At 37.0% G+C, this 23,732-nt stretch overlaps 3 protein-coding genes across 5 annotated transcripts; all 3 read right to left on the bottom strand.

Annotated features, from left to right (window-relative positions):
• Window positions 1-647: 647 nt before the first annotated feature.
• On the bottom strand, window positions 648-2,840 carry LOC141436055 (protein D2-like). The gene is made up of 4 exons (XM_074098893.1): window positions 2,511-2,840; window positions 1,960-2,052; window positions 1,563-1,617; window positions 648-929 (listed from the first exon to the last, which is right to left on the bottom strand). Exons 1-4 carry the CDS (start codon window positions 2,736-2,738, stop codon window positions 736-738), a joined length of 570 nt encoding a protein of 189 aa, XP_073954994.1. The 5' UTR covers window positions 2,739-2,840; the 3' UTR covers window positions 648-735.
• A 2,745-nt stretch (window positions 2,841-5,585) lies between these two features.
• Window positions 5,586-12,132, bottom strand: LOC141436366 (protein D3-like). Its single transcript, XM_074099305.1, has 4 exons — window positions 11,887-12,132; window positions 11,440-11,532; window positions 11,301-11,355; window positions 5,586-6,063 (listed from the first exon to the last, which is right to left on the bottom strand). The coding sequence occupies exons 1-4, from the start codon at window positions 12,097-12,099 to the stop codon at window positions 5,732-5,734; spliced, it is 693 nt and encodes a 230-aa protein (XP_073955406.1). The 5' UTR covers window positions 12,100-12,132; the 3' UTR covers window positions 5,586-5,731.
• A 1,387-nt stretch (window positions 12,133-13,519) lies between these two features.
• LOC141436022 (uncharacterized) lies at window positions 13,520-22,297 on the bottom strand. Of its 3 annotated transcripts, XM_074098856.1 has the most exons (5): window positions 21,973-22,297; window positions 20,048-20,161; window positions 18,727-18,819; window positions 18,603-18,657; window positions 16,699-17,221 (listed from the first exon to the last, which is right to left on the bottom strand). In XM_074098856.1, the coding sequence occupies exons 1-5, from the start codon at window positions 22,195-22,197 to the stop codon at window positions 16,980-16,982; spliced, it is 729 nt and encodes a 242-aa protein (XP_073954957.1). In that variant the 5' UTR covers window positions 22,198-22,297; the 3' UTR covers window positions 16,699-16,979. The 3 variants fall into 3 exon arrangements, with proteins under 3 accessions (XP_073954959.1, XP_073954957.1, XP_073954958.1); XM_074098858.1 differs by lacking the exons at window positions 16,699-17,221; window positions 18,603-18,657; window positions 18,727-18,819; window positions 20,048-20,161 and adding exons at window positions 13,520-13,935; window positions 15,778-15,829; window positions 15,913-16,005 and having other exon boundaries at window positions 21,973-22,294; XM_074098857.1 differs by lacking the exon at window positions 20,048-20,161 and having other exon boundaries at window positions 16,705-17,221; window positions 21,973-22,294.
• Between the last annotated feature and the right edge of the window lie 1,435 nt (window positions 22,298-23,732).

Here is a 23,732-nt window from a genome sequence, read left to right as displayed (position 1 = left end):
CTTTTAGTCGAATCAACCTTGTCGAGACTGAGATACTAGCATTAATTTTAAAAGCTAAGGGATTACTTATACTTACTGTATGGACTATAGTGACCCAAAGCCTACGCCACTACTCACCGATATTTAATTTTGTCCCTATGTATAGGGACAATCCAATGTATTGGATTGAATGTTTAATTTCTGTGCTAAGATTTAGTCTTATTTGGTATGTATATGCAATAGCAATGTAACAATGAAATACGTTTCACATTAAATATTTACCGGTTTTAAAATTAAAGTTTTTAAAATAAGCTCTTCAAACTTAAGTAAGGTTATACCTAGCGCTATCCACGAAGACGGGTGATTTTGTCAAAATTAGACATTAAAGACATTGTAATAAGAACCACGGCACGTGTCATCGTGAATGACTCTACCTATACCTCTGAGTACTTAGTCGAAAACCTGAAATATACAATACAAAGGTATGTGTGGGCGCCTATGTGTTCTATATCATTCTTAATATATAAATGCAAAAGTGATTCTGTCTGTCTGTCTGTATTTTAGTAGGCATGTTTGTCTGTTGTCTAGTACCCTTATAACAAGCTTAACTTACTGTGGGGCTAGGACAATTGGTGTTAAGTGTCCCGTGATATTTATTTATATCCTACTTCAAAAAAGGAGGAGATTGTATGTTCGACTGTATCTATTTTTTATTTACTAACAATAAAAACCTAAAAACACTACTTGTGGCGCCATCTAGTACTGCGATCGGAACAGTGTGGACGCGACAGGGCCACAAAGGTTCTTGCCTCGCAGCCAGTCAGCGAGCTCGAAGCGGCTTCGCGACTGCGGCACGGCGGGCAGGAAGTTGTTACCATCCGCTTGTTCGTAGAGCAGGCTGATGTAGCGGTGCGCGCCTGTGCCGTGAGGTGGCGTTGGAGGTTTGTACGCTAAAAAAGATGGCGTTGCATTTGTCAGCATGCCGCAGCTTGGGGTACTTATGGTCAATGTATGGGAACCATTTTGACTACTTGGCACACTTGGGTATCCTGCCGTGTCACCAAATAACAAAGTTTTAGTGCTAGTTTGAGTCTTAGTTTTAGGTGGTACTTATGGAGCCAAAATAAACCTTTCTTTATTTCTTTCCTTCTTTCTTTCTATTTTCAACAATAACATAATCAGAATCAGAACAGTGTAATACTGAGATGATTATTTATCATCCTTTCCTATTTGAAGAAAATAGATTGGCATTGATTGGTATATGTAAATATCTACTAATGGACCACGTGAATCGTGTCCTACTGTGAAACCTTTACGTAGAAAAAATCATAGTGACATCATATTGCTTGACAAGGGAATTCAAGAACGTTCTATGGTGGGCCAGCAGGAATCAAATGGTTCGACTGTACGTATACGTTGCGATATTCCAAATTTTGTCTTTATCATAATTGGTAGGTGTATCCGGCCCTAAATACCGCATAGACACAGGAAATTATTTAACTTTATAATTAGTACGTTCAATACCTAATAGATTTATGCAAAATAAAGACCTGTCTGCTAAATAAGTATCACAAAATACTTACGTCGATAATCGATGCCCATTGTTTTACTGATCTCTTTGGCACTGAGACTTAAGCCCTGCAATGGAAGATTATGTGAGTTTAATATCTTGTAATGGAATGGAATTAAAATGGGACTGGGTAAGTAATCACCGATTGGGTTCCATGCGACGGGCACCGGAGCAGAGGCAGACCTAGGAGGAGATGGCGGGACGACCTGGACCGTTTTCAGTCAGATTAGCAAGAGCTGGCCAAGAGTAGAGACGAGTGGAATAAGAAAGGGGAGGCTTTTGCCCTGCAGTGGGACACCTAATAAGCTATTTAAAAAAAATGGAATGGAATTAAACCAGTTCCGCAATGAAATGATAATCAATATAACATTGTTCAAAAAACCTAAACGACTAGCTTGAGTTGTTCTTACAGGAATGTTGGACTTCAACATGTGTAGAAAGAACTCTCCATCTAACTGCGGTGGCGCATCAGGATCTATCATCAGAAGCGTGTAGAACTTTTTCTGTAAAACACAAGTTTGTAAATATAAAATCTATGAAAAACTTAACCACATTACAATAAAATCAATCTATCAATTCAATTATACTGAAGCGGGGCGGAGAATGTGACCAATGAGGGCTACCGTTTTCGCGCTCACCAGTTCCAAAAGACAAAACTGTCCCAAAACACAGACATTCACTGCCCCATAACGCATATGTGCCATAATTAATTTCAGGTACTTATTGCAAAATATTCACAAAATTATTCTAATTATAAATAAACTCGCGTAGCTCACCCAAAAACAGTGAGATTTGACTTTTCGGAAGCGAATTCAAACGCGGTAGCCCTCATTGTATCATTCACTGCTGCAGTGTTTATTTAAGTATAAAGTATTTGTGACTAACGATCATGTCATGATACCTGCCAAAAACGAAGATTTCCAAAAAACAATAATTTAAAAATACTGTTTAAAAGTCTTACAGCATCAGCCAGCGCGTATTGGAACAGAGGTTCTTCAAAAAACACCTGTTTGGGTAGCAGTACATCGCAGTTATGGTCATTGACTATCGTCCCTCCGACGCTGGTCACATTTAACCCTGTCAAACGGTCACAGCCTTCTAAGAGACTCTTCACCTCTGTCACCGAACATTGCAACGTTTCTCCGTACACAGTACTGCTTAAAAACAAAAAAACAAATATCAAATCCATCTTCAACTTATAACATTCAACCGAGCAGTCGACTGCTAAACTTTGCCAATATTGAAGCAAATTCCAACTTGTTATGAAAACTCTTATATCACCAGTTAGGCGTTGATAAAGGTTGTAAACAATGCGAGAACAGCTAATAGGCAATTAGGCATGAAGTTTGGCATCGAAATTTGAAACCTTGAAAAAATCGGAACTGCGTATTAGGTACTGCCCTATTCGCAATAGGCGGTATTTCAAAAAAAAACCTTAAAGTTATTCTATACCACCGTGCAACTTAACACTGCAGATGATAATAAATAACCCAAAAATGACTTTTAGGGGCCTTTTTTGACACTTGTGAGTCAGCGACACCCACCATTTTTTTACGCTGACGTGACATCTCTTTCCGTACGAATATATATTGGGATCGCGGTGGATGCGGAAAGCACAAGACCGATCTGAGTGGAGAGCCTTGGGGGAGGCCTATGTCCAGCAGTGGACGTCTTTCGGCTGACATGATGATGATGATATATTGGTCTGAAATCAATCGGCTTGGAGCAACATGATGTTTTTTTTTAATAATAATAAAATGTATTTATTTCAGACCGTACAGATCCATAATATGTTAGTAGCCGTTGACTTATATCTAAATTAGTAACACGTACTGACTAACAACGAAAACATGTATTTTTTAAATAATTAATTGGGCAACGCCCTTGATCTGTCCAATCCAGAAATATTGAATTGGACAATCATATCTACCCGCTGTTGCCTTTAGAATGCTGTTGGTGCTTGCTCTCACTCTGCCTAATATTGAGGCTATCTTTTTGCGCATGATTGCCTGAAAGCCATCTACACTGGGTTCAGCAAACATGCCCGAGACACTACACCTTCTCGGCAGCCCCAACAGCATTCTAAACGCATTATTGTATTGGACGCGCAGGGCGTCATAGGCTCGCTTCGTATACCTAACCCACAAGCTGCTCGAGTAAAAAGATTGTGTATAAGCTTTAAAATGCGTTATTTTTACTTCGTATGAACATCGACCAAACCTGCGAGCAAGCATATTACTACGAACCGCTAACGCCCTGCGCTCCCTCTCAATATCAAGATCACCTTTTAGATCAGACGTTATGATATGACCCAGGTACTTGACCTTGTTCACGACCGACAGCTGACTACCGCTTAGCCAAATTGGCGGTACATGGTATGGCTTAATTTGCCCGCCGTAAACACCATGACCTCATTTTTAGTGGGGTTGTACACACCCGGGCATACGTCTCACAAGTAGCCAGCAGTTGTTCGATGGCTCCAACAGACGCAATAATATACTTTAGGTGCCTAATCATCAATCCCTATAGAATGTACTCCATAACGGACTATAGGTACGCTTAAATAATCTGTAGAATGATGAAGATTTATATAAAATATCAATATAATCGTAGTACGTGTATACCTTGGTGAAGTACTAGGCCGAAAAAAATCACCATGTTGCTCCAAGCCGATTGATTTCAGACCAATATATATTTGTACGGAAAGAGATGTCACATCAGTGTAAAAAAAATGGTGGGTGTCGCTGACTCACAAGTGTCAAAAAAAAGTTTGAAATATTTGACATCAAAAATGACCAAGTTAATGTTGACCTAGAGACGTCTTGTGTTTTGCGAATTTATTCGTCTTCCATTATAACAACATACGTTAATCACAAAAGAAACGGACCAGTAGTTTTCAAGATATTTAGAAAAGTAAAAAAAACTTTCAAGTGACATTGCAAGGAAACTGTCAATAATTATGAGATAAAACTTGGCAGATTAATAACTAGCATTATTACCAATACATAGGATATATTCATTGGCTAACGTCAGGGCATATTTTGTTCCCTTACACGGGTATAGCCTTTACGAGGAAAATTATAGCGGCTAAGATTGCTTAAGAATTATTAGTAGTTTTTGAGTAGGTAAATAGCAGCCTAAGGTATAAAATATACCTAAACATGGAAAATTCAGTACACAATACGAAGCCTTAGAAAAAAATATTTTTTATTTTTTCGTAATGGCTACGGAACCCTATCCTGGGCGTGTTAGACACGCTCTTGGCCGATTTTTTTCTTTAAGTTACTGATGAAGGAACCGAAATTAATCTCTCTGCCAGTCAGTTCATTAACTGCTGCTCCCATGTTAAATTTCGTCGAAATCGTTAGAGCCGTTTCCAATATCCCCGATATAAATGAATAAAATAGTTAGGTATCTTTATGTAGTTTTTATTTATTTTGTTTCAGTCCTATTATATTGTTGTATCTTGTGTTGTGAATAAATAAAAACTATAATAGAATGCTCTATTAAAGATATACAGTATTTTGATCGCTTTATTCCGATAATGTATACCATCTATGTATAGATGTTAAGTAGGTTAGGTACTTATTTATTTCCTATGTAGGTAACCAATGAATCCTTATACCTTAAATCATATTCGTAAAAAGTAAATAGGTACAGCTGTTATAGAATAATTCATACCTTAAACTCGCAGCATAATCCAATAGAAAATGCACGATGAACCTCCTAAACGTTAGCAGTTCTGTAATTGTGCGAAATGTTAACAAGTCCGTTTGGACTATTGATGAACGCTTGGGACTATACATAGAAACCTGAGTTTACGGTATTTCATTTTGTGCTTCTGGCAAAGGCAAGTCTTAAAGTGACAGTGAAAAATAACAAATGTACTCAACATTAATAACATAACAATAATTTAATTTAACAAACATTTATGAATAAGGGGGTAAAAAGACATGAAGTGATTAAAAAATTAATATAGCATATGCATGCTGTTTTAATTTTTCTGTATTTTGTTTGATTGGTTAACATATAGTGTAAAACATATTTACAAAAAAAACCGTTAATACCGATTTAAAATATTGTTTTTTTTACAAACGTTCTCACATTTATGGTCATAATGTTTTTATTGTCCACAAATGCGATGTCGCTATGGTATTTTTGTGACCTGGTAAAGCCGCGGGTTCACAGTTTATCCAGGCCACTTTCAACCGAAGCAACTGGAGGTCTATGGGGTAGGCCTACTATGTCCAACAGGGGACGTCCTATACCGGCTGATGAAAATGATGATGATGATGATGAATATCTAAAAAGCAATTGGTCCTGAGCATTTTGTGTGAGGAACTGCGTCCCCGCCACTGGACCACATAGATTCTTGTCGACAAGCCAGTCTCCAAGCCTGAATTTAGTACGTTCCAAAGGCACATCAGGACGGAAGTTTCCATCAGCTTGCTGATACAGGACACTGATGTAGCGATGTAGTCCCGAACCAGCAGGCGGCATTGGAGGGAAGTAGGCTGGAAAACGATGGTAATCGTCATAACTGTTACTTATTGTATTTAAAGTCATTCATAAGCCTGCCTTTTTTGTTTTGGATCTTCTTATACTTGCTTTGGCATATATTTTTTGTTATAAGTTGGCGATTTTAATTGTTATCTATTCCGGTTTTATTGGCAACTCATGCATTGTTTTTTTGTGAGATTTTTGCCCAGATTATTTTCGTCTTGGGTTTTTGTTTTTTGTAGGACTATCCTCGTGAACTCTACCTTGTTTCAACAGATGTAGTGCTCAAGATCTACTAGAATAACTAATTTGCGCAGGTTTGAAAATTATTTCAGCATAATTATTTAAAGTTCTTTATGCATTGAACAATTTTCATGAACAATAAAAATTGTCCTTCACATAGCACATTCGGCAGTTACCTAGCATTACTGCAATTGATTTGTTCTCTCGCGAACCTATGCGAAGACGTACGTGTCTATTACCTCATCTATTTATTTGATTACAATGATTGCTAATTTAAATAAAAACCAAATAAAAACTCTCAGAAGTGACATTTGACATGTTGCTATCAAATATCATTCTGTGCCTCCTGTGATCAGTGATGTAACTCGACTTGTACCCTTTTGTGTGTTTTTATTTAGAAATAATCAGAAAAAAATAACGATTTTTTGGGTCTATCTCACGTACCTTTAGGTGCTATAGTTTCGGAGATAATTTTGTGAAAAGTGATACAAGTCAAGTTGTAACCCCTTTATGTAATTGCTCTAAAGCTTATTTTCATGCTTTGTGGTATAAGTGAAATTGAATTTATTTTCACATTTTATTTTTCGGTATTTTTTTTCGCCATATTGATATATCTACAATTATACCACTTTAGACCAACTTTTCTAAAACCAGACCAGGGTACAACTCAACATGTACTACTACCATTGAGAGACAAATTGTATACATTTTTTTGTGATAAGTGATACATCTCGGCATGAATCACTTTCACAAACACATTTTTAAGCGTAAAGGTATACGAATTGAATTATATCTAAAAGTCAAACTATTCCCGTAAAATATTTATGCAATAACAGTTGTGCTAAGTGATACAAGTGCGAGCATAAAGAGTGTGGTGGGAGTGCGCGGGGGTGCGGAGACGCGGGATCGGGGGTGCGCGGGACCTGCTCGCCTGTGTCGCTGTAAACTGATAAAATTTACTTTACTTTTTGCAAACTAATATAAGTTAGGTAAATTTTATTTGTAACGGGGTACAAAGTCAAAAAAACAATTTTTCAGGGTTTTATGTTTTACTTTAAGCAACATTGAGCTAGAAACATTTACGCTCAGTGAGTGAGTGAGTGGGTGTGTTTTACAAGTTTATGTATATCATATCAGTTTACACCAAGAGATATTATGGGTGCTCCAGGGGTGCACCATGATATAAGTGAACTTGTATCATCTAACACATATTATTTACTCATATTAGACATTTCAATAGGTACAACTCGCAGGTTTTTCGCGATTTTCTTCGAACTTACAATATTTACCGAAAAACGATAAATGCACGTTTATAAAATAAATTTTTTTGTAAGTATAAAAAAACTGCTTCGGTATTTACCATTTACCATTTAGCATTTGCTAGCCCCCTTGGCTCACAAACAAGAATTTTTTAAATCTTATTTTTGCTCTCCTGTAAAATGACGTTTTTGCACTTGTATCACTTATCACAGGAGGCACAGCATTATACCCCAGTCACCTAACATCTTCGCTCTAAGTAAAATCAACATTAATTCAAATAAAGATTTTTTTGCATTAAAAATTAGGTAAATAATCAATAATAATTCTGTACAAATCAGGTGAAATTGCTATACTTAAGCCTATTTTAATTCATAATTTACTAGTTTTATTTATGGTCTTTGTAACACATGAAAAATCCTCTTTTTTTAAAGGAACAAAAAAAGCCTCATATTTTCAAAAGTAAAAATTAAAAATTAATTACGATAGTGGCATAAAAGGTTAGTATATGTAGGTATGTATTTTTAACGTGCTTTGAGACTTTTTGTACTTATTATTGCTGCTAATGTTATATCGGTTTAACAAAATACCTAATTTCCAATTATATTTATATTTGGATTTTAAATGATAATTATTTAAAATCCAATTTCTTGATAATCAGTGACCTAAAAAATATTATTTTATTTTTTCCTAATAGAAATTAGACGTATTACGATATAATCACTTAAGTGTTTTTTTTTTCTTCTAATTTCTTGTTAGATATATTGGTGGATTCAGCTTGCGGGTCTAAAAACTGAATTATGCAAACATATTTTGACAGTAAATTTACTGATAACATTTTAGCTCATAAAAATTACCTAACCAAATTTTGGTGGATTCAGAAATATAGGTTTAGTTCTCAAATCTATATTTTTATCTCACCTTCGGTGAGACAAGGGCATTACTACACTTTTTATGATTTTACAGGAGAGACATTTTAAAGATTTTTTTTGTGTTCAATGTTGTATTGTTTTGCTCGTATAGCTTTGAAGTAATTTATCTTCGCATGGAACAAGCCTTATACTTTTGTGAATCTTGAATTATTGCTTATAGGAATTAGGAACCCTTCATTAATTTATTATATTTTTTTTAAAACTAAGGTGTACATACATATTATGCCTTTTTTCTACCAAAATTTAATTTAATTTGTAATTAATTTAATTTGTAAAACTAAAACTACCACTAATTATTCGTTAAAAAAACTCGTTTATTTTCATTAAATATTTATTTTTTATTACTTACATTAAATCTAGGAACTTTGTGTTTACTTTAGTCAAGTAATCAATAGAAATAGTCTTTGGAATCAACAATCTTGTCTACTATAATAAAGCAACGATGCTTAGTAGATTTTACATTTTTTTATTACAATAAAGTTATTTAAAAACAAATAAAATATTTTAATTAAAAAGAAAAAAATATATAGATTCATAGAAAAAAAAACTTAATACACTCATCATCATCCCCCAGCCTATATACGTCCCACTGCTGGGCACAGGCCTCCTCTCAGAACAAGAGGGCTTGGGCCATAGTTCCCACGCGGGCCCAGTGCGGATTGGGAACTTCACACACACCATTGAATTGCTTCGCAGGTTTGTACACTCACCGGCAAAAAATATGGCCCACAGTCCACCTTTCATACAAACGAGGTCACTGATGTCTTGGTTCTTCACTAGGCGGTGCTTTGGCTGTGGTCTGATGATGGCTACTCCGAGCATTGATAAAGGACATTCAGAATTCCTAAGATACCCACCTACCCACATACCTAGTTGTTGCGTTATTCATTCTCATTCTAAAATTGTAAACTGCTGATCGTGCTGTGTGGACGCCGCATACTCCACCATTATCGATGCTCTGGATATCCATCATCAGATCTCAACCGGGGCACTACCTGGTGTAGAAATAAGACATCAAAGTAGCCTCGTTTGTATGAAAGGTGGACTGTGGGCCAAGTTTTTTGCCGGTGAGTTTATAAAAGTAAGGGTTAGGCCACATGAGAGTAATTGTGTTAACTTCTATAATGCAAACATAATAAATACCGCTAATAAATGTAAATGTAGGTATTTTTAGTCCATTTGTGTTCGAAATACCGAGAAACGTGTGTTACAATTTGAAATTCAAACCTTAAATTAAATGAAGTACTTATAAATGTAAATTATGACTGTTCAAATAAAAATATAATTGGAACGACAACGTCATTAATAGTCATTATTTATTTTATAGCAAGCAAAAGTTTGAATAATAAGGTCATAATTGTTTACATGACATGTTTGAATGATTCAGTTTTTTTTTAATGGAATGGAATAACAAGGCCGCATTTGAATTTAAGACTATAAAGTTTTAAGGTTATTGGAAGTACAAAGTCAAAATTGCTTGAGCGACTTTGTATCTCCAAATGCGTGGCCATTTTATAGGCAAAAGTGCATCAAATGTGACTTTCTTTTTCCAAAAATGTAAATAACAAAAGGCATATTTATCTTTACGCCCTCGTTGCTCCAGCAAACGATCTCTTCACTCGCGGGCTGTCGGGCCACTGGCCAATAAGATTTTGTCGTGCAACATACACCAAAGAAACGCACCAATGAGACAAAGTCACTGTCGCCCTCTGGCGATTTAACGCAGAATTTAATAAATGTCTTTGTTCCTCCATGTAAAGACATAGTTTTTAGAACTTTGTGTATACTTAACGTAGCCCTTCCTCTCAGGAGCACGCGACTCGGCGGCTGCCGCAACACGACGATTAAGACGTGAGTTATCCGTTACAATATCATTTAATATGAGTGAGTCTCACGGTAGTTTCTTGTTCAGAAATAAATTAATTCAATTTCGGAGCTGATTTAAAAATCCTACATATTATGTGATATGACTATCTCCAAATGACAAAGGCTACTTTTTCTTCGGGAAATTACAAAATTCCCATGGGATAGAAAAAACTGAATGCAACTTCTGGGATGATTTAAAAAAATCTTTCACCAATAGAAAGCTACACTATTCCTCATTAGTATAGACTACTCTTCTTCGGGAAAATGCAAAATTCCCGCGGGATAGAAATAAGTGAATTCAACTTCGGGTCTGATTTTAAAAGTTCTTTCGCCAAAAGTAAACTACAGTATTCCTGATTGACGTTTTTCCGGGAAAATGAAAAATTCCCGCGGGATAGAAATAAGTAAATTCAACTTTGGCACTGCTTTTAAATTTTTTTGCACATGATGACACTTAATTTAACGCGAGCGAAGCCGCGGGCAAAAGCTACTTTACACATAAAAGCCGTATACAAAAAATTAGCCTTATATCGAATTATTTCCAATCATCATCATCCCAGCCTATATACGTCCCACTGCTGGGCACAGGCCTCCTCTCAGAATGAGAGGGCTTGGGCAGTAGTTCCCACGCGGGCCCAGTGCGGATTGGGAACTTTACACACACCGGTGAATTGCTTCGCAGGTTTGTGCTGGTTTCCTCACCATGTTTTCCTTCACCGCAAAGCTCATGGTAAATTTCAAATGTAATTCCGTACATGAATTTCGAAAAAGTCAGAGCTGCGAGCCGGGGTTTGAACCCGCGATCCTCTTCTTGAGAGGCCATAGGTCAAACCACTCGGCCACCACGGCTTATGTAATTGAATGTATATTGCCGATCAAAATAAAAGAATTTGTATGGCAATTGGCAAGCTTCATAGAAAGTGACCCTTTAATTCCACTCGCCAGGTACTTACGCTGATATTCGTCACCCTTTATTGTCCCGTTGTTCTTAAATTTCAATTCTGAACCCTAAAAAAAACGCGAAACCTTAAGGATTTTCATACTGTGCAAACATAGGTATCTACTGTGCTAACGAATCATAATGTCACTTACAGGGATGTTGGATTTTAACATGTGCAAAAAGAACTCTCCTACTGCATAATTAGGTACATCTGGATCTACCACAAATAGTGTGTAGAATTTTTCCTGGAAAATAGAAGATCATATTTTTCAGAAAATCGGCAGCTGTTCATAATAAGATGCTTTCGCACTTAAGGGCTTATGCACACAGCGTATTTTTAGGCGCATTAAGACGCACTTTTAACGTGCTCTAAGTGCGATTTGAGAACAGTTTTGTTTTAGATTTTTTAACAATAGACTCCTTTAGAAGGCCCCCATTGAAAAGCTATCTATTAATTTTTAGTGTTTAAGGAAGCACTGGGATCGGCTCAATATTCAGAATAACTGTTGATGCCCTGAGCAAAAAGAAAAACAAGGTCGTAAAAAGAACCAGGACCTTGCCCGAGCAGGTTTCGGATTATAATACTTATAAGTACTTACCGGAACCGCCCATGGATATTGGAAGAGAGGTTCCGAAGCAAACTCCGTTACTGGCACTACCAATCCGCAGTTGTAGTCATCAACTCGTGTTCCTCCAACACTCGTCTCACTCAGCCCTCTTAAGTAAGAGCAGCCTTCCAAGAGTCTGTCCGCTTGTGTGGCAGGAGACTGGCATACGGGGATAGCCAACCAATAAAACACCACCGCATTCATTTCAAAGGTTACCCTTGCAAAGCAAATGCTGAAACAGATATATGTATTGTAATACGTGTAAGTATTTAAGTAAGTAGTTTTATAGCGTGCACGAATGAGGCACGATATAGTGAATTCGTATTTATAATAGATCGACCTCTATCGATTAGCACGCGAAAAGTACGTAGGCATAGCTACCAGTAGCGTGGTACTAAGCGTTACAACGCGATTTCCATCGCAATATCATTATTTTAAAGTGACGTCAGCGATGACGAGGATTGCAAAGCTGGTGTAAATAACTGCAAGGTACTTGATCCGAAGATATACCTACCTAACTAGGTACTTAACTCACGCTTTTCCCACTCTCCTGGTTTGCCTAACAAATGTGTTCAATCCACGCCATTGATAGTAACAGTAGCAATTAAAAAGTCAAGGTACCTACAGCACCTAATTTGTAATAGTTTGCGTGATTTGTATAGGATTCGATGGTTATTAATAAGCGGATTCTAAATATGCCTCGTTTTCTTTAATGAATTTCAATCAACCGTGCACACGTTTAAAAAAGGCAGATTGTAGCTAAAATGCTTGTAAGATTTGACTACTCTTTTATGGACGAATCATGTCAATCGCCCATTTTTAGGGTTCCGTAGTCAACTAGGAAATCTTATAGTTTCGCCATGTCTGTTCGTCTGTCTTGTCTGTCTGTCTGTCCGCGGCTATGCTCAGAGACCGTTAGTAATAGAACGCTGTAATTTGGCATGAATATACCTACATATTAGTCACGCCGACAAAGTGGTAAAATAAAAAACTAAATTTTTTTTTACGGTACCTTCCATAGACGTAAAGAGGGGGTGTTTTTCTCGACCAACCCTATAGTGTTGGGTATCGTTGGATAGGTATTTTTCTATTCAGTGATCTGTTTGCGAAATATTCAACTTTAAAGTGCACATTTTCATTAAAATCGAGCGTCCTCAAAGCAATCAAATTATGATTGGTTTTTGGACTCTTTTTGTATTTTTCAAGTGCTGCTGCTTAAGTAGCAAAATAGAAATAAGCAACCTGAGATATGTATGTATAGGAAAAAATCGTGTCTAGATTCCTGTCCAGTAGTGGTGTAGGGGTTATAGCACGCAGCAAGGAATGCTGAGGACCTGGGACTTTTCAGTCAAAGTTACCCAAGAACCTTTGGAAATGTTCAGGAAGAGTTGAATGACGATCCATTTAGGTATCGATTAGGTACTACTTTATTTTGTCTTTGCCACAACACTTGCATTTATGCGCACAGAACAGACACGAATTATTAACGATGTATTTAAATGCAGTTTGCACACAAAATTCAAATTTCACTGCAAAAAATCGTGCTCGTATTTGTACATACATACGCTTGTAGGATCATAGGTGCAGTATAATTAAACCATGTTTGTGGTTTACACAATTTATTCTCTTATTAAAAACAAAACACAAATTCTTGGATAAAGAAAATAAGTATTAATTGGCACATGAAATGTTATACTGTCATAACTTAATTTTTAGGGCTATTGTATTCTGTGAACACTTGTACATATAAATATATAATATTCGAATTGTTATACGATTATTTTAGGAGCATATTCAATTCAATTGTTATGCAAATAAGAACAGGTGGCTACACAATGGTATCTGGCTCTGTTTGCGTAAGAAATTGCGTGGCTGCCACTGGCCCGCATAGGTCTTTGTCTTCAAGCCAATTTCCTAGTACGAACTTGGCACGGCGTACCGGCACGTCATCAGGTCGGAAACTGTCATTGGCTTGTTCGTAAAGTAGGCTGATGTAGCGATGTGGCCCTAAGGCAGGAGGCGGCGTAGGGGGAATGAATGCTGAAAATAAAAACTAGCTTCAGTCCATCTTTTTCCATTTTAATTTCGGATTATTAATAACCCATAAATAATTGTTATGTTAGCGTATGTTAGCTCCGTCACCCACCAATTACTATTTGCTAACTAAGAAACTAAAAAAATTTTTTGATTTACTCAATTTGCTGTATAAAACTCACGTGGAAAATGTTGTGGTATGAATACTACTACACTAAACGTAACAAACATAAATATAACCTCTACTCTGCTCTACTCTGCTTTCCGACTTTACTTTGGAGCTCAGACCCACTAAGATATTTTTTTATTACCTAAACGTATTTTCCTTCCTTAGTTAGCATATGTACATGATGATAGGAAAGGGGAGTTTCTTTCCCTTCGGTTCCCTAACCTATCTTGTTTATTTGATATCGAGAGGAAAATAAAAAAAACGACTTAGCACTTATGTATAATGACAGCTGCTCAGAGACCAGCGCAAGAGAGGTAAATGTTGGGAGAAGGTGACAAATATACTAAAAGACTAGGCTGGTACTAAATAAATAGGGAGTTGTTTAGTTCAGCAGCAATACACCAAAATAGAATATTAAAAAAAACCGGCCAAGAGCGTGTCGGACACTCCCGAAATAGGGTTCATAACGAAAAAATTAAGTAATATTTTTCTAAGGATTTCGTATTTTATACGGAATCTTCCATAGTTTAGGTATATTTTATACCTTAAGCTGCTATTTACTTTTAGGGCCGATTTTTTAATCCTCAGTTAAACAATCAGATAGGATTTATTCGACAGATAGCAAAGAATTGTATTTTTCCATCGTCAGATAGGGTTTATTCGACGAATAAGTCGACTAACTGAGGAATAAATTTATCTGTCCCTTCGACGGCCAGATAACCCGCTATTCGTCCGATAGTTACATTTGAAAACAGATGGTCAACAGCTCAGATTAAATAAAAAAGTAAAGATGGAGAGCGATGAACAGCCGAGTGAGGCCGATCAAACTTCACCAATCCGTGTGCTTACACAGTGGCACGCACACACTTGCAACCAAACTACACCAAAACCTTATCACTTAGCAACGCATTCCCGTGGAGCATGACGTATCTTAAACTTCGACAAATATAACTACTAATGCCAAATTGTGTCGTGAAAGGATGTAAAAACTATCCATCCAAAAATAAAAAGCAGGATGGAATCACTTTTCACACGCTAGTAAACTCGAAAACAAGACATCTGTACTCCAAATTGCATTGATATACATCTTGTAGTTTTCGAGTAAAATGCCTGTGATATACGGACGGACGGACGGACGGACAGACAGACAGACAGACAGACAGACAGACAGACAGACTTGACGAAACTATAAGGGTTCCGTTTTTGCCATTTTGGCTCCGGAACCCTAAAAATGACACAAGTATTTTAAAACTTCTGGCACATCGAACGGTCTGAGGAATGCCCACAACAAAGAATAGGTTTTTACTTTACTAGTACTTTATTTTTCGAAGGATTCAGCGTCCTTTCCATGCAGGTAAAGAATTTTTTGCATATAAAAGCTGACTTGTCGGCGCCATTTAGGCCCAATAGAACGGTTTTTTGGAAATGCCCATGGGTTAAGGAGTTCTGCAACGGGATCAAAGTCGCAAGCGCAAGCTAATGCTTACTAAATATAATACCTTTAAAGCTTACATTGTCTCTTCAATCATTCCTTCCATTCTATCTTGTCTGCGAATTTCAAATATTTTTCACTCAGTTACATACAACTATAAATTTAAACTATACCTACTGACTAACAAAAATAACGAGTTCCATTATACGTATATTATATTTGCTCATCAGTACAGTACACTACTTACGAATGTAAACATCGCCAGTAGTGTGATTCTTCTTAGCTGCCAAAGCTGAACCCTTGAATGAAAAGAAAAGACTTTAGTATTTTTAACAGGCCATGATAATTCGTGAGCTTTAGGTAATAGGTATGTAGCACTTACCGGAATGTTAGATTTTAGCATGTGAACGAAGAACTCTCCCTCTGAATGTAAGGGCACGTCTGGATCTAACAGAAATAGCGTGTAAAATGTATTCTGAAAAAAAAAAAGATAAGTCACTTCCCAAACGGTACATCGGTGATCCTAAAATACGAGCGAAGACCAAGAATTTTCTACCAAAATGAGGCAGGGCATTATCCGAAGAAGCAATATGCAGTGACTCCTTAGTGGTGAACAGAAATATTTTTCTCTTACTCTGTACCGCAAGAGTTTATACTTGTTCGTAAGAATAGATAGGTAGCAAAGATATGGGACTAGTGGGATAGACGGGATCTGTCAATATTTTTGTTGTAATTAATTTTAAATTTACGTTATCTCGTGGTTACCCTACTTCTTATGGTGAACGGACACCGTATGTTTTGAATCAACCTTTTTGTATTTGCGGGATGGAAAAGTTAATAAAGAATACAACCGAAAATGACAATATCAAATTTGAGTACTTTATTTAATCTTCTTCTTGTCACGTAGATAAAATAGGGTGACCATTATTATTAGTAATTTTTACGAATTAAAATGAACTAACACGAATTTACTACAGTTTAATTGGTTGCTTTAAGTAATGCGCTAAATTTTTCAAGAACTGCTGCTTTAAAAATTATAATTATTGTTCACCGCTTAGGGATCATTCTGTAGATATAATCAACGTGTGTTTCGGAAACGGCAACCTACAATTGTTTGACAATATTAACAAAGAGCAAAGAAGTGGAACATAAATAATAATTATACAGTTTATTATTAATAAAATGATTATACAGTTAAATATGTCATCAACAACAGCCGGAAGATGTTCATTGCTGAACAAATAAAAACAAAAACCCCTAGAACGCCTCAATGAACGATAACTGGCCACTTGCATCCACCGGTTACTCGCACTTCTCACGATGTCGTCAGTCTATTTAGTGCTCCCACCGCCTACATTGGTAGGATGGTTCGGCTTCTTGTTCGTGGTCGCCACTCGAGGACTTTCAACAAGTAATGAAATAAATTACATAATTCAAACTTCGTGAAATTTATTGATCTTTTAATAAAAGTTTATTAGGTATGCCGAGGTCTGGCAAGATGGCGCTTTGTGTGCGGAACTGCGTGGCCGCAACCGGGCCACATATGTTTTTGTCGCTCAGCCACTCGCCGAGATTGAAGAAAACACGGAAGAATGGGACGTCAGGGAAGAAGTTGCCATCTGGTTGCTCATACAAGGCGCTGATGTAACGATAGGTGCCCGTGCCCGGCGGAGGTGTTGGGGGGAAGTAAGCTGAAAAAAACAAGTATTTAACAAGTATTTACTTTTTTTTAACTGACTTAAAAATACAGGGGTAAAATGTCCTTTGTATGTTCTCATGCTGTTTGAATGGGTCACAAACAATAAAATATGATGTAGAGTGTGTGTAGAGTCACCGGCATTAACGTTAAAGCAGAGCGTGCAAAATGTCTGACACGTCCTAATAGCCCTAGAAATTGAGTCGTTCGAATCAGATATTTTTGCAGACTTTGTTGTGTCTGATAATGGTGAGTAAAAATGAGATTTTTCCCTGTCCTACTCCCGGCATTCGCGACATTTTCAAACAAGGGTGATCTGCTGGGATATGTACCTACCTACTTTTCCTTGAGTCCCCTGCTGAGGCGTCGAAAAATGTCAGAGCCATCCCACTTTCCACTAATAAATGCAAAAATTAGTAAGTCTGTTTGTTTGCTACCTCTTCACGTCTAAACCGCTGAACCGATTTAGATGAAATTCAGTATACAGATAGTTTTAAGTCCCGGGAAAGGACATAGAATAGTTTTTATGCCGTAACATAGCTTGGTGTCCGTGGGATATCGATAAACGAATTCTACCCGGACGGAGTCGCGGGCACAGCTAGTAATTTATAAATTTCTGTATTACTTCATATTTTTATTTAGGCAAAATACCTACCAATTATTTATTAAGAAAATATTAAGAAAATACAAAATATCTATAGGACTAAAACTACTATTAAATTAAAATAACTAAAACTAAAAATTTAACTAAAAAAGAGAGGTGGGCCTCTTGGCATGGTGCCCATCACGCAGGCAGCATTCCCGCGTTGAACTGCGATTGAGATTCTTTGCGCGAGGGTTGCCTGTTGCCTCTCTTAACCTGTTGCTGAGCTCCCTGTGTAGCTCCAGCGCACCCTTACCCCAAGGACCTAGAGTCTCGACGCCGAAAGCAAAGAAATTATATTGGGCGCCGAGACAGCTTTATTTTGTGACCTATTCCTATTACTTCATGTACTGAGCGGAAAAAATCTGGTCCTCAGTATTCAGTAATAGGTAATTTTGTATGTAGAGTGAGCCTAATTTTGTGTCGCTGAGTAGGTATATAAGTACATTGCAGTTAATAGAGTACTGAGTACTGTAACCTACATCGTGCGAACGGAATGTTTCTGTCTGACAAAAGTGTACATACATAGTGTGTATATTATAATATACTCAGCGGCACAAGATTTGGCCTACCCTTCATACAAATTTGATTAATGTGTCTACACAGGTATGTTAAAATATTTCCTTGATCTGTTTCTTTTAAGCAGGTGAAGTATTATTCTTATGTAGGTACTAGGTAGCGTAAGTACATCAAACTTTGATTTATCTACATCAGATTTTTTTAAGAGACTTACATTTTAAGTCATCGCCTTCCGTTGTTTTGCTAGAATTACTTCTTAGAGCTGAACCCTGCAATGGAAAATAATAAACTTTTCAAATTGAATGTGTACCTACTTAGGTTATAAAACTCGCACTTACACGGATATTGGTTTTAACTATGTGCAGGAAGAACTGTTCTTTTGTGTGTAGAGGTATGTCCGTTTCAACCATGATCAGCGTATAAAACTTGTTCTGCAAAAAATACCATGAAGTGTACCAATTATCTGCGTTTAGGTATTTAAGCAATATGAGTATTAAAATAATCGATATGGGTAGCAACTTTTGATACAACTGTAACATTTCATTCCTTTTTATTGCCTGGGCAAATGTGGCATCGACGCGAGGAGGCGATAAGGTTACAACTCATTAGAGCCACCCGGCACCCGACAAGCACCGCCTCGCCTTTCGGCGTCCACTCGTCGACGGGTGGTCCACAGGTGGACGCCGCGTTGACAACGAGTGGACCTCGCGTGGTCTAAATTCCCTAGTAAGTAGTCACTATGGCGGCGAGCAGTGGGCTGTCACCGAGTGGTCCACTCGCCGTCCGCGCGTGGCAACCGAGTTGATGTAGTGAGCGCATACCCATACAAATCCATATGAAGAATACTAACCGCTCGAGGCGAGGAGGAGCTGTAATGAGCCTATAAGGTTCGCATCGTCTATGTAGCAATGTCAGTCTCATAACATTCATAATGGAAAACATCAAAATAGCAATTATATGTAGTGCCACGAGAGTTTAAGTGAATCACACACACACACACAGCTCCAGGAGAATGAATGAAATGAGTGAGTGAATGTCAAAATCCCGCTGTCATTACATGACTTGTTCTTGTGTGCGTGACCTCAAGTCTGGTGGCATTACCTATATTCATGTAGCATAATGTCCAGAGTACATTTAATTATCAGAAACGCTGTCACCCAATTAACAAAAAAGTAAAACCACCTCCAAAAAAATAAAAAATTTAAACCGACTACAAAACCCTTGAAAATATTTTTCTAGGTACCTACTAGCTCGAAGTCGGTGCCTCAGCACGAGCCAGCAGGAATAGAACAATAGTCGTCTACTTCACCTACATGCTATGGGTTTTAATCCATTTTTATTAAAAAAATTCTTTATTTCTCACTTTTTAGTGATTCTTAGCCAAAGTACATCTCACAACGATTCCATTAAGCCCAAACACGACTTAGTTGCTTTGTTTTATAACAGAGTTCCGTTGCCTACCTTCTGGCTTCAGCATCAGATCAGTTAGAAAGAATCATTAACTTAAAGCTTCTTCTTAGTCGCTTATCTAGGTATATTAATCATGATCGTTATAAGACGAGCGAGCATTACTTAGCTTTGATGAGTTCCATTGGTCATCACGGTCTTCTTCATCAGGTCCAGGTTACCAAATGATACTTTCTGAATGTAAATGCTCACCTTAATGCTAAAAATTCCAAAATCGCCATAGATGTGCCTATAAAATTTGAGGTTTGCCCTCGATTTTCCCTCGGATCTTATCATCAGATCTTGACTTGGTGACAATGGGACCACCTCAGAAGAATAAAAAAAGTATTTTGAAAATCGGTCCACAATTGACTGAGTAATTGGTGAACAAACATAAAAAAAATACAAACATTGGAACATAGAACTTCGTCCTTTTTTGAAGTAGGTTAAAAATGCCAAAATCGCCATAGATGTGCCTATAAAATTTGAAGTTTGCCCTGGATTTCCTTAGGATCCCATCATCAGATCTTGACTTGGTGACAATGGGACCACCTCAGAAGAATACCCTTTGGATTAAAAAAAAAATTTTGAAAATCGGTCCACAATTGACTGAGTAATCGGTGAACATACATTAAAAAAAAATACAAACATTGGAACATAGAACGTCCTCCTTTTTTGAAGTCGGTTAAAAAAGCAAATCGCCAAATCTTATTAAAAGCAGTAAGTCTGATGTTTATTTTATTCTTACCACATTCTTACCAATATTATATGTTATTATAACATTTAATCCATGCCCGTGTGAAGTAGCTACATCGACGACCAGACCAGACCAGATGGCCTAGTGTTAGAGATCCTGACTACGAAGCTTGAGGTCCTGGGTTCGATTCCCGTGTCGGGCAGATATTTGTATGAAAAATACGAATGTTTGTTCTCGGGTCATGGGTGTTTAATAATTATGTATTTAAGTATGTATCTATCTATATAATTATTTACCCGTTGCTTAGTACCCGTAACACAAGCTTTGCTAAGCTTACTTTGGGACTAGGTCAATTGGTGTGAATTGTCCCGTGATATTTGTATATTTGTATCTGTGTGACACATGTATGTTGATTAATGGTGAAAGTGGAAGGAATATGTGTGTCGTGAAATAGCAAGTTCATGGATAATGGACCGTACTCGTAAAGAAATGCCTGATGCAATACATTATTTAAATAATCCCATGATGTATTTATGTTTTGTAGAATAGATAGGTAGGTACATATCCCAGAAGACCAAGAATCCTTACAGAATCACTGTTTTAGGGTCGCTTTATCTGAAGGCTGACAAGCGGTATCCTATTTACGTCGCTTTGCTGTCCGTCTGTCTGTCACACGGCTATATCTCAAAAACCATAACAGATGCACAGCTGATTTTTTTACATAATACGTGTTTTGATTGCAATAAAAATAAAATTAAGTTATAAATTAAGGGGGACAACCTTGAAAACAGCCAACATGAAATGTCCCCTGCGTAAATACTGCTAACACTGGATTATTATTTTATTATGGCTACGATCGTTTATAGCGTAGGTACATTTTGAAATATCTACAAATTTATACGGAACCCTCGGTGCGCGAGTCAAATTCACACTTGGTCCTACTGGATGGCAAGCGAGCAAGTGGGTCTCCTGATGGTAAGAGATAAAATCTGCCAACCAGGCCTTGCCGATTTCACCGGTTATTTATACCGGTTATTTATATTTCTGATAAAGTTTTACTTTAAACGGCTACACGAAGAGTTCCAATGGATTATGCGGCCGCATCACAAAAACAAATATTTAATAAGGATAAATTAAAAAATAATAAAGATTATCCATATGATAACTTTGTGAAATGATGATAAGTTGTTACAAATGCCTCATTTTATTTAAGTTTGTGGTGAAAAATAATTATTTGTAAAAAAAAAGTTTCAAAGTGTTTGTACTTATAGTTTATATAGTCTGTTCAAACATGGAAGGCTGTATATCGAACTGGGTGACCAGATAAAGATTTTAGAAAAAGAAAATATTGTAAAAAACATATGGCTTCAGCTAAATTTTTTATGGTAACTTCAACTTGATCATGCAAAAATATATAAAATTAAAGTAGTTTATAACTTACCAAATCGGCTTGAGGGTACTGAAAGAGTGGTTCTGTCAGGAACTCAAGCACGGGCACCAACAGGCCGCAGTTGTCGTCGTTAATGGTGGTACCACCAGAGCTTGTCTCGCTTAGTCCTTTCAGGTATTTGCAGCCTTTTAGGAGCGTCGAAACCTCCGTAACCGAACAACATTGTGACTCTACATAAACAGAACTAAGGAGCAAGAAAACAAACATCAAATTCATTTTGAAATTAGATATTTGTCTACCTATTAGTTGCTGGCCACCAATAATATTAAAGGTAATAACCCGAAACTGACACTTTTTATACTACGCACATACTGTATAAGTGCAGAGAGTAGTGATGTGTGGTGTGATGTTAGTAGTGACTTGTCGATAGCTATTTTGTATCTTGTGTCACGTAATTTATTGAATACTACTAGTGTAGTAACCCACTCCGGTTTCGCTCGTTTTCCCCCCCCCGGTTTATCATAGTTGTAATATATATATCGGTATCGATATTTTTATATAGGTACATAGGTATATATAAAACTTCTTAAATAACTCTATCTATCGATGAAAACTACGTATGAAAACTGGATTATAATAGGTAGTACTTGCTTTTGCCTTCGCCCGCATGGAATTCGGTTATCGCGCGCTATTCCCTCGGGAACTACGCATTTTTCCGGAATAAAAAGTACCCTATGTCACTTTGTGGCCCATAAACTAGCGCTAAAGACAGACAAACATACAAACACACACACTTTCGCATTTATAATATTAGTATGTATAAACCAGAATGATGGGAACCATCTTTTTCAAGTACAGGCAAGTGCAATAATTGTATCTATTGGAACCACTCCAATATAATTATGTTATCACGACCTAATTACGTCGGAATAAGAGTCTGTTCTGTGGCGCATGTGTGAAGGGTTGGATAAAAGTCCGTATCTTTGCACTCGACTGTACTTGGTACCTAAAGAAGATGGTTAGTATCATTCCAGTTTTTGTTGTATTGTTATCATACTTTTTGCCGTCATGCCGGTTTTTTGTTTTGTTGTTATCATGCTTGTTTCAATTATTAGCAATAATACAGGGTGACTGGAAATTTGACTTATTCCTTGAAAGGGGTTATTTTAGAGCTTATTTTCTTGCAGTGTCCCAGTCAACTAGGGCATAGGGGTCGAAATTTAGTAGTTTTTCGAGTTATTGAGTTTTAAGTTTTTTTCGAAGAAAGAACGCTTTCCGACCTAAAAGTGGCAATTGTAAAAAAAAGTCAATGCATTAGGACAGCCAATTTTTTTTTTTCTAGTAGCAGTGAGCTAAAGATTCCTTTGACAAAAAAAATTGTGTCAAAAATGTATTAAGCCTTTAGAAATAAAAGGTTAATAAATCACAAATCATCATTATTTTTTTACAAGTTTTTGAAATCAACGACGATTATTAAAAAAAAATGTAGGTATGACACTCGTGTATTTTTTTTATTTAGCCATTTAGCTATGGCCCACCAGGATAAGTCAGTTAATCAATTTTAAAGAAATTTTTAGCTCACTTGCTACTAGAAAAAAAAATTGCCTTTTGTGTGTTGTGTTTTTATTACAATTTGTTTTTAACTCGAAAACTAATGAATTTTGACCCCTGGTTGACTAGGCCAAAACCATTGCAAATAAGCTCCAGAATAACCCCTTTCCAGGAATAGGTCGAATTACCAGTCACCCTGTATGGGTAATTGCCGAAATTACTTACCTACGTCCCGTTTTAGCATACAACTTCAGTCGGGC

Source organism: Choristoneura fumiferana, chromosome 16 (genome assembly GCF_025370935.1).
Source record: "Choristoneura fumiferana chromosome 16, NRCan_CFum_1, whole genome shotgun sequence".
In the NCBI taxonomy this organism is placed as follows: Eukaryota; Metazoa; Arthropoda; class Insecta; order Lepidoptera; family Tortricidae; genus Choristoneura; species Choristoneura fumiferana.
This window is presented reverse-complemented; position numbering and strand designations above follow the sequence as displayed.

Bases quoted from the DNA above. Each gene is read 5' to 3' on its own strand.
- LOC141436055 (XM_074098893.1), bottom strand. From the start codon at position 2,738: ATGGATTTGATATTTGTTTTTTTGTTTTTAAGCAGTACTGTGTACGGA. The intron at 1,618-1,959 runs GTAAGAACAACT...CTTCCATTGCAG, and splicing joins TGTTGAAGTCCAACATTCCT to GGCTTAAGTCTCAGTGCCAA. The intron at 930-1,562 runs GTAAGTATTTTG...CATCTTTTTTAG, and splicing joins AATGGGCATCGATTATCGAC to CGTACAAACCTCCAACGCCA.
- LOC141436366 (XM_074099305.1), bottom strand. From the start codon at position 12,099: ATGAATGCGGTGGTGTTTTATTGGTTGGCTATCCCCGTATGCCAGTCT. The intron at 11,533-11,886 runs GTAAGTACTTAT...TCTATTTTCCAG, and splicing joins AATATCCATGGGCGGTTCCG to GAAAAATTCTACACACTATT. The intron at 6,064-11,300 runs GTAAGTACCTGG...ATCGTTTTCCAG, and splicing joins AAAGGGTGACGAATATCAGC to CCTACTTCCCTCCAATGCCG.
- LOC141436022 (XM_074098856.1), bottom strand. From the start codon at position 22,197: ATGAATTTGATGTTTGTTTTCTTGCTCCTTAGTTCTGTTTATGTAGAG. The intron at 18,658-18,726 runs GTAAGTGCGAGT...TTTCCATTGCAG, and splicing joins TAGTTAAAACCAATATCCGT to GGTTCAGCTCTAAGAAGTAA. The intron at 17,222-18,602 runs GTAAGTCTCTTA...TGTTTTTTTCAG, and splicing joins GGAAGGCGATGACTTAAAAT to CTTACTTCCCCCCAACACCT.